This window comes from Syzygium oleosum, unplaced genomic scaffold (assembly GCF_021117445.2).
Source record: "Syzygium oleosum isolate NSW1041296 unplaced genomic scaffold, Sole_v2.1 Sole_v2.02, whole genome shotgun sequence".
Lineage (NCBI taxonomy): Eukaryota > Viridiplantae > Streptophyta > Magnoliopsida > Myrtales > Myrtaceae > Syzygium > Syzygium oleosum.
Window position 1 is genome coordinate 2,328,403 of NW_026607486.1, and position 9,957 is coordinate 2,338,359.

The 9,957-nt window shown below is 46.9% G+C and overlaps 1 protein-coding gene across 1 annotated transcript; it reads right to left on the reverse strand.

Moving 5' to 3' along the window:
- Positions 1 to 3,843: 3,843 nt before the first annotated feature.
- Positions 3,844 to 6,963, reverse strand: LOC115684708 (trihelix transcription factor DF1-like). Its single transcript, XM_056308578.1, has 2 exons — positions 6,713 to 6,963; positions 3,844 to 5,842 (listed from the first exon to the last, which is right to left on the reverse strand). Exons 1-2 carry the CDS (start codon positions 6,946 to 6,948, stop codon positions 4,330 to 4,332), a joined length of 1,749 nt encoding a protein of 582 aa, XP_056164553.1. The 5' UTR covers positions 6,949 to 6,963; the 3' UTR covers positions 3,844 to 4,329.
- Between the last annotated feature and the right edge of the window lie 2,994 nt (positions 6,964 to 9,957).

The window sequence follows — 9,957 nt, forward strand, 5'->3', positions numbered from 1 at the left end:
ATGGTCTACTTGAAAAAGTCATACGCATGCGCACCAAACTACCAGCGAAAACACTGACCTTTTGACCACAACATCTAATGGAGGGTTTTCTTTTCTCGTATGAACTTAACCCGACGATGTGATCAACCATTTCGTGCGAATTGAATTGGGGTCGGAATGCTTCTTTTTGCGAGTTCCAATTGCGTTGACCCAACAAAAAGGAGTTCCTAAGCCGTTTTAGGGCTAGTCCGAGACTTCTAAACACACCACGCTCGACTCTACGGCAGACGTCGTGATACTCGATTATTTTCGATCGTTTGTGATCCCGATTCTACTACGAATGAAGATGTGTACATTTTGGAAAAGACAGAGAGACCCGTGTTGCCCAGTAAAAGAGGTGATGAAAGGAGATATTTGGAGGGGCTGCTGTTGTGTATCTGGCTGTAGCCAGGTAAACGAGGGCAAGTTCCTTGACCACAGAAAGTGACCCTTCCTTCCTGCGCTCTGCGTGTTCTTCCTTTGGGGGGCCACTTCCTCTTTAGTGGACAACAGCATTGTTTGTGAATTCTCATCAAAGCGAACCAGAATGGTAGGGCATGCCCCTAACCCCTCTTGTGATTAAAGCCCTTCCCAATCTCGAAGTCTACTTACAAGTTACAATGATACACACCGTTGACTAAGTGGATTCATTAGCCAAGATGTAGGTAGAATCAATACCCATATGTCCTCTCTATATCTTCTCTCTTTTCAGTCTTGTATGCATAGACCTAGATTCGAAGCATACTGCTATTTAACGAGGGATAGATCTGAACGTCTCAGGGCTGGGGCGTCGGTTTGGCAACCGGAGCACACATTGAAATCTCGACCGCTACAAACAAACCGCTTTGGGTTAAGGCTACTTACGTAGGCCGAAGGGAGGGACCTAATCGGTTACGGAGCCTGTAGGGTGTTTCCTGATGGCCTCCGAGTGCTGGAATTCCTGGATTAGAAAAGGGACCGGCGGCTAGATCTAGCTCTCGTGTATCTCGTGTACCTATTCGATAGTGATTTGAAAGTTTGGAGCAAAATTATTTCAGATCCTGAAAAGAAAGGAAAGGGAAATTAGATAAGATAGCAAGGTCGAAGGAAGGTCTTTAAGACAAAATAATAATGGGTACATGCTTTTTTGTGAAATCTAAACCTAACTTGTAGGTTGGGGTCAAATCACACATCATCGGAATGCCAAGCCCCAATGCAAAAATCCTCAGCATAATGGACAAAACTGAAGGCTTAGAGATGTTGAAGTAAAAGACGGAACAGTTTGAAGAATGGTCCAAATTAGCAGGTAAAATATCAGCACACTATATAAGGGTTTGTTTGTTTCGTGAAAAATAAGTGAATTGTAAAAAAAATTTCCAAAAAATAATCGCTTGTACCACTTAAAATAATTAGTCAATGGAAAATGTTTTCGTTATTGACAACAATTTATGTCTAAACATTTTTGTAAACGATAAAAAAGATTTTCGTACATCGTTTTTATAAAAGATCAAAGCGATCATTTTTTAGAAAATATTTTTCAAAACGTTTATTTTTAACAAAACAAACGGACACTAAATTTACTCTGAAATGAACTCTCAAGAACTAGTACGTGTCACAAGGAACAACTTTCCAGGCCACCCAAAAATGAATGATGGGGGAAGTCATCTAGCGTCCCATTTGCATATCTTAGAGCACCACAAAAAGCGATACTGCAAAATAAAGTCATGGAAGAATGTATCCACGATTGCAATGATATCTTTTATTAATACAAGATGTAGGTACGGAAAGTCGGTTATATACAGGCCCATTGAACATTCTGCAAGTTTTATGAACCGTTCAACTTCGAGGCTTAACAGGTCTCCTAGATCGCAACAACGATCGATTCCTTAGATTCTTTCATGATTTGACGCAGCAAACAAAATTTACAATCCCTAACAACATGTTCATGTGGGAAACTCGCGCCTAAAGCGCACGTTTGGATCTGTCGAAGAAACTCAAGCTGAAGGAAACGAGGAGTTCCCTGGAATCAGTGCTGCTTTGGCGAAAACTCAAGCGTTGCACTGACATCAATGCGAACACATCAAGGAATTGAAATGACGGTGCGTACATAGATCGATCCGATTATCTTCCTTTCAAAAGGAAAAGATAAAGAGAGAGAAGCAGGATTGAAGCACCTGGGGAGGAAAAGTGAGATTCCTCCTCGGGGGCTTCCCCTAATGTCCGTCCACATGCGACGATGCTCGGTCTCGCCTGCAACTGCAAAAGTCAGTTATGCTTTGATTTTGCTGTCCTGTCAGCCGTAGCATCCGACCATCTCTGCAACAGAGACCCAAGTCCTGGAACTTTAAGCATTTAACCCTAATGAAATGAATGGACAATGTCAGACATCGGCGGGAGGAAGGCGGGTGAAGGGTCTTTTGTTAGTTCTTGAAGAGGAAAGTAGGTGGCTTGCCAGCAATGTGAATTGCACTGGAAATGTAGATTTTGCCGGGGGGATAAAGATGAACAGCAGTAGCACTTTGATTGATTGGGCCGACCTTTAGGAGGAATATACTCGAGATCTTTACGGTCCATGACCGACGGTCACCCGTAAAATAGTTACATATACCATACGTGGCTCCTACTGTTTAACAACACTTATCTGCAAGCAGTTACAAATCGCGATATCATTAACTCCACTAATCGGCAATTACATTCAGCATCGGCTTATGTGTGTTTTGGTCGACCGAAATGTGGCAGGACATGCTCTTGTCGACCAAATCCATTTCGCCAATCGGATGCTCTGATGCTTGGAATAATTTCCTGGCGTTAACACATCGATATGGTTTGGCTAAATAGAGATTCCAAATTCACCTTAACGTAGGTAAATTCGCAATGAACGAAATTGAAATGGCTCCCTGCATTAGCTTCACTTAACTAAACGATTAACTCACTTTTTTTCAATCTAACATACTCTCGGCATGCACGGTGAAAGCGCAGCCATCGGAGAACAGTCGTCGATCTTATACATCGATCTTCAAAGAGGTGATACTTTTCTGAATGAGAAACAAACAATTACCTTTAGACAACTCTAAATAATTCCCAAGCTGCATTGGAAAACAAATGACTTAATAAAATAGAAAATTCTATCCTCTTAAATCTGAAATATCCACTCAAATGACGTCTAAAAAGTTTTCTGAAAAAATCTTTTGCCAATCTAAAATCTGAGATAATTAAATCAAATGCTCATCTTAAATTAGAACCATGTGTATTCATGCTCGATAAAAAAAGAAGAAGAAGGGTTTTCTAACATATGATTAGATCTACGTATGACCTTCACCTCCATTTAGCCAAAGAAAAAAAAAAAGGCACCAAAGAAATTTCACCCGGGAGGTCAAAATTAGAGCGAGAAATTTGTTCATCAAATTACTCGTTTGATCCGACTTCGACGACAAGGTATCACCAAACTAATAATTTGCAGTACAATCCAACCTCAATAGACAGTCCAATTCAATCCGACATCGATAGTAATCAAACAAAACGTCCAAATATAATCTAATCGCGGGGTGAAGAAGCGAAGGCTTGTTTCTCGCACCATTATTCCATAATGTCCACCAATTAATGGCGATAAAACGAGCATTTTGTGAATTGCGAAATATCATTCTTCTTCCATAAATTCTCACACGAGGCTTTTAGCAAGTTCAACGTTCATATGGCTTGGAGAGAAAACAGAACTGCGTATAATGGAATTTATAATTCGCAATTTGACCAAAACAACGAAATAGATGTTATCGTTTGGTACCGAGCCCATACCGATTCATATAAGATAATTAAATCTCCTAATGATCTAATTAGACTGAATAAAAGAAAACCAATTTCAATTTCCTCTTTTATTAATCTAGATTGTTATTCAAAAGAATTTCCAGATTCCAATAACAGAGGAGAGAAACCACAGAAACCAGAGCAAGAACCTTTTGTATTCGTTTAAATATACACTCAACATGAATATTTGAAACATCAACCGAACAACATCTTTCTCTGTCTCTCTCTCTCTCTCTCTAAAATGTTTATTTATTAATCCCTTGTGAACACCTTACCTTTTCCTCCCACAAATTTTTTTATTACTTGGGTACAAAATAAATTAATCATTTTTAATCCAAACAAATAAAAGTTGTAAACCCCACTTGACCATATGCTACAAACCCCCCCCCCCCCCCCAACCCCCCATATGATTTGGCGTGTAAAATTCATCCCTTCACCTCGATTGGCCGCCGCCGGTCCCGCCCCGCCCCGCCCGAATTCTCCGGCCGAACCGACCCGACCCACGAAAATGACCCGATCGGCACATTTGTGCTAACAATCATGTGTGTCCTCGCTATTGGCACCCGCTGAAGATGGCTTGTTTGCCACAACCTCGTAGTCGCCTTCCCCCTCGTCGTCGTCCTCCTCGTCGCCCTCTTCCTCGTCGTGGTTGCGGTCGCTCTCCATGTCCTCCGCCGTCGAGTCCACCATCCGCCGCTCCGCCGGGGGAGGCGGCCATTGCTGCTCCGGCGTCACCATTAGCGGCGCCATCGAGCTCTCGGGCTTCGGCAATTGGCTCGCCAACGCCTCATACTTGTAGGTCTTCTCCTTGTAGAGGGCGTCCAGCTGGTGGAAGTAGGGGCAGGTCTTGGAGTCCTCCGGTCTTTGCTTGTTGGACTCCTTCACCTTCTTGAAGTACTTGTTGATGTTCTCCCACTTCTCCTTGCACCGCTTAGCGCTCCGGTTGTACCCGAGCTTCCTCATGGCCGACGAGATCTCCTCCCACAAGGGCCCCTTCGGCCCGTTCTCCTGGTACTTGGAATCGAGGTTGGTCCGCAGCCTGATCAGCGCCTCGACTTCCACTTTCGGCCACCTCGAGGAGCTCGGCGGGGCTTGGTTGTCGCCGTTATTCACACTTCGGTGGATTTCCATGTTCACCACCGGCGACTGTGCCTGGGAGTACCTGACGATTTCTCCTGGTGTCGTAGCCGGGGCCGATACGGGCTGCGGCGGCGACAGGTTCGGCACCTGCCGCACTGGCGGTTGCGGTTGCAGTGGAGTCGGCAACGGATTAGCTTGCGCTTGGCCAGGGATTTGTTGCTCGGCAATCTTCTGCAAGAACGACATCACGGCCGCATCCTTAGCTGCCGCTGCAGACCGCTCCTGCGTGAGGATCTCGCGCTCTCGGCTGATCCTGGCTATCTCTTGCACCCTCCAGGCCTCCTCCCGGGCCATCCTCTCGTGCTCGCGCTTCTCGATCACCTCCAGGAACTTCTTGTGCATCGCCTCCTGCTTGTCCATCACCTCCCTCGCCAGCCGCTCGAAGAAGCCCCTCCACTTCCGCTTCCTCCCTCGCCGCGGCGGGGCGCCCAATTCGTCATCCGACGAAGTGGAGGAAGACGAGGGCACAGAAGCATCCGAGATGGCCAAATCCCCAGGCATGCTAGGTAGCGCGGACGACGCCACCCCGCCGCCCCGGGCCGGGTTTACAGCAACATTTGCGGCCAAAGAAGGAACCGCCGCGGGAGGAACTATCGCAGCGGGCGGCGCCACATTGAATTGCGGCGTGGTGATGTGATGGTGGGTCGTAATCGATGTAACAGTGAAGGGCGGACCGGCGGTGCTCGTGGCGGCGGCGGCGGCCGTCATCTGAGGCGGCGGATGAGGGACGGAAGGAGAAGGGGACTGGTTCTCGAGGGCCTCCAGCTGGTCGAAGAAGCGGTAGGTCTTCTTCTCGTGCTTGCCGGTCCGACCGTCCTTCGTGCGCTTGTGGTACTTGTACACGTTCTCGAATTTCTCCTTGCACTTCTTGGCGCTTCGATGATACCCAAGGTCTCCTAGCTTCCTGATCCAATCACACACGAAACAAAATTCCCCTTTTTTAACGACGACAACAAAGGTTTCAAGACAATCGAGCTCTAGTTCTTTTGCTCCTGTCTCTATCCCTCGCCCTCTTAACTGCGGACAAATGCTAAGTCCCCGAGAAAAACCCGTTCGAAACAAAGGCATAAAAACACGATGAGGTTTTGTGAATTGCAGCCCACGGACCAGAAAGACATAAGCGCATCCGCACGGAGGAGATTTGGAGGAAGGACAAGATTGTTCGGAAAGTTCACCAATGCATCAGGGCTTGTCCCTATCACGCATGGAGTTCTCGACAAGTTGGAAGAACAATGTCCAGCTCAGTTCTCCCATTTCCCTTCCAAGAAAAGGAAAAAAATCGCCAGAAAAATAAAGCGGAAACTCAATGCCCGCCCCCCGTCCCCCGTCCCCCCCACCAAGATTTTTGCAGATGCCACCAAAAAAATTCCCCCTCATCTCGCAACTTAGTCCCCCACCCCCCCTCGAAAAAGAATCAGTATACAAATCACCCACGCAGCTTTTTTCCTCCCAAGGAAACAAGAATCGAAAGTGGGGTGTGGAGTTCTTGAATCGGAAGTTCATGAACTACGAGCTGGAGGAGGGAAGAAGAAGAAGAAGAAGACGGCGATGGAGGGTGAACCAAATCTCCGCAACCCAATACCCAAATGAGAAAGACGAAAAAAAAACACTCTGGTTCGCGTCTCCTCGCTCGGGGAAAAAGCGCGCAATTCACTCGGGCGTTCGCTCGCACCGCAGGAAGAAGCAAGAAAAAGATGGGGGAAAAAAATCGATTTCGAATGAAGCGAGCGAAGGAGGGAGGAGAAGAATCCAGTCCAGAGTTCGATCGATTCACCTGGAGACGTCCTCCCACAAGGGACCCTTGACGCTCGCGTCCCGGAACATGCCGTCCATGTCCGACCGAATCTTCAGTAGCGCCAGCGTCTCCTGCCTCGGCCACCGGTTCCCGCCGCCGCCGCTCCCGCCCACGCCCCCGCCCCCGCAGCTGCCGCCCAGCTCGGCCGACGAGTTGGTTTCCCCGCCGCCCTCCGCGCCCTCACGCGCCGCGGCGGCGTCGCCGGAGCTCGCCATGTGCACACAGAGCTCCCTCTCGCGGGTCTCTCTCCCTCTCCCTCTCTCTCTCTCTCTCTCCTCTTTCTCTCTCTAGCGCAGCAATTACAGCCGAGAAAAAAGAAGGGGAAAAAAAATTATTTTTATATCTCGGCACGAGCAGAGAGAGAGGGGGAGAGAGATGGAGAGAGAGGGTGAATGTGAAATCCGTCGAGGGTTTTTATGGGAGGAGCGCATATTAATTCCCCCCTACTTCTTAATTTTTTCTTGTTCCGCCATAATTATTTAATCCAAAATAATTAGGTTAATTACGATCCGGTTAATCAGAGATTAACTGGAGCCAAGCAAGCAGAAGGGGCCGTCGCCCAGTTTAGTTTACCCCGAGTTTTACCCAGCTTCTTGCCCGTTTGGATCGTCTTCGATAAAATAGGGTTAGCCTCGCTAATCTTGCTTAAGGCGGAGGGAGGGAGGGACGGAGGCTGTACTCGTTTATTAGGGTGCGCATGACAATGTTTCTATGCCGGGAAACTATTTCTATTCAGAAATGGTTCTTTTTTATTCTGTGCCCGGAAACAATTTCTAAGTATTTGAAGGCGTTTGGTAACTGTCCAAAATTTCTATTCCTGGGATAGAAAAGAACAGAAATACGTTTGGTAACTACATAAAATTTCTTTTTATTAATAATATTTTAAATTGTTTAATATTTTTTTTCTTTTTTTTTCTTTTTATGCTTCATTCTTTGGCCATGGCTGGTCGCCGACGCCGGCGACCAGCCACAGGCCAGGGCGTCGCGGCCCTCGCCACCGCCTTGGCCGCCTGCCTCGCCGCCGGCCTCGCAGTGGGTCGCGACGGTGAGGCCGAGGCCGACCTCGCCGTGGTGCGCGGCGAGCTCGGCCTCGCCGGATCCGGGCGGCGCCTGCGACCCACGGCGAGGCTCGGCCTCGCTCCGGCCGCCTCCTGCATGCCGACGGGACGCCTCGCCCGGGCGGCGAGGGCGGACCCTCGCCTTGCAGGCAGGGGACCCTCGCTCTCGCCGGCGCGGCGAGGCCGTGCGCCTCAGGCACGTGGCCGGCGGCGGCGGCCACCACGCCAAGAAGAGCTACACAAAAGAAGAAAACAAAAAAAAGAAAAAGAAGAAAAAAGCGATTCTCAAAATTGTCTTAGAAAGCAAGAAACAACTTTTTTCTTCTTGTTTCTCTTCCAAAGCGTTTACAGGCACAAATTTTTGCAAAAATGTGCCCGGAAACAAAAGGTTTACCAAACGCATTTCTGTTCACAAACTATTTCTAAGAACAAAAAAACAGAAATTTTTACTGTTTGGCACGTTACCAAACGGCCCTTAATATATTAAAAAAGAAGAAGAGAGAGAATTTACCTTTTTTCTCCCCCTCCTTTTTCTCTAATCTGAATTTTCTTTTTCGTTTTTTGCCTTTTTTTAATTGGGGGGGGGGGGGGGGCGGGAGGGAAGGGAATCTTTGGGTCTTTAATCTAATGATTTCTCCACATCTTGTCAATCAAAAAAAGCACAGATCCAAAGGGAAAGAGAGTTAAAAAAATAATAAAAATAATGATAAATAGAAAAAATGAAAAAAAAATGAAATGGAAAGGATGCGGCTAGTGCCCCCCCCTCATTAATTAAAGAAAGCGGCACGGAAAGATATGAGGTAACAGCTCATTAAGCCCCCCCCCGGCCTTTCTTTAATTACTCAACCCCCCCTCCCCCCAAAGAAACACTATTCACAGATGTGGCACGGTTTCTTGAAATAGTAGTGCTAGGGTTGAATACAATTTGGTATACCAAATTACCTGCAAAGATTAATCTACCAAGTCATGTGACGGTCGCAAAACCACAAAAGAAGAAGAAGAAGAAGAAGTAATTTGACGAGCTTTAGAGACTCTCGTATGGCTTCGCAATATCGAGTTGCGGCTCGGTTCCGCCACCACCCGGTCTGAACATCCGTCGAGGGGGGGTGGCTGTCTCGTGGTCCCTTTTCTCGCGAGCTTTCGGCGAATCGGAATGTGATGGTATGGAAAACTCGAATTTGATAATGGGAAAAGTATTGTCCTCCTGCCGGCCTTTCTTTTGCAGCACAGGGATGGATGGGAATGAACTGGGGGAAAAGGCGAAGGTACACGGATGGGCCATTCGAGTGATGTTTTAGAATCGGCGGAGAATTGACGTGGGGTGCACGCTTTAGTTAATCTGCCTTTTGCTTCCCTGCGTCCGCGCTTGGATACGGTGAATTCTAAGCCGTGGAAGGACATATTCCGATTTTCGAGTGCCGTCGTCGAGACCGTTAATTCTTAAAACCGTCTTATAATGAATACCGTAAACCCATCATTCGCTACTAATCTCAATCTCTGACGATGAAACGGCTCGATCCAAAATTATAAAAGCAAAAGAATGTCGACGAATGGATAAAAAAAAATTGAGAAATTGGGGAAAAATGACGTCATATTACATGCCCCCCTAAACCCATTGACCCATTAATCATTGAGGCTAAAATTGACAGAATTGCTTTCATTGGATAGGCAGCCGATATGTTTATCTTGGATTATTCCATGAATATCACCCCCCAAATAAATAAAATAAAGAAAGAAAATCGGTACGGCTTTCAATAAGCGGTAGTTACAAAAAAAAAAATTTCTCCTTTTCAATGAGAAATAATTAAAAAGAAATACGGAGATAATAATTGCCCCACCCGATATTTCTTTTCTCGACTTCTTGTTTGGGTCGGGGGTGAGGGGGACTTGCGGTAGTCTACAGGTGGGGCGCAGGGGGCCTACCGTGAACGTGACCACCGTAATTTCGCGATCAATGTATTGTAGAGACGTCTCTGATGCGGGCCCCGCCCCCCCGTTGAACAACGCATTGTAGGTCTCTGTTATTATAGGGGTCCCAAAAAGGCCATCTTATATTTTTATATAATATATATTTTTTTATCACACATATTCATTGATTAGATGTGAATAGAGGAGGGGGAGGCGGGGCCGATTTCTGTTAAGCTGCGACCTACCATAATAAATTGG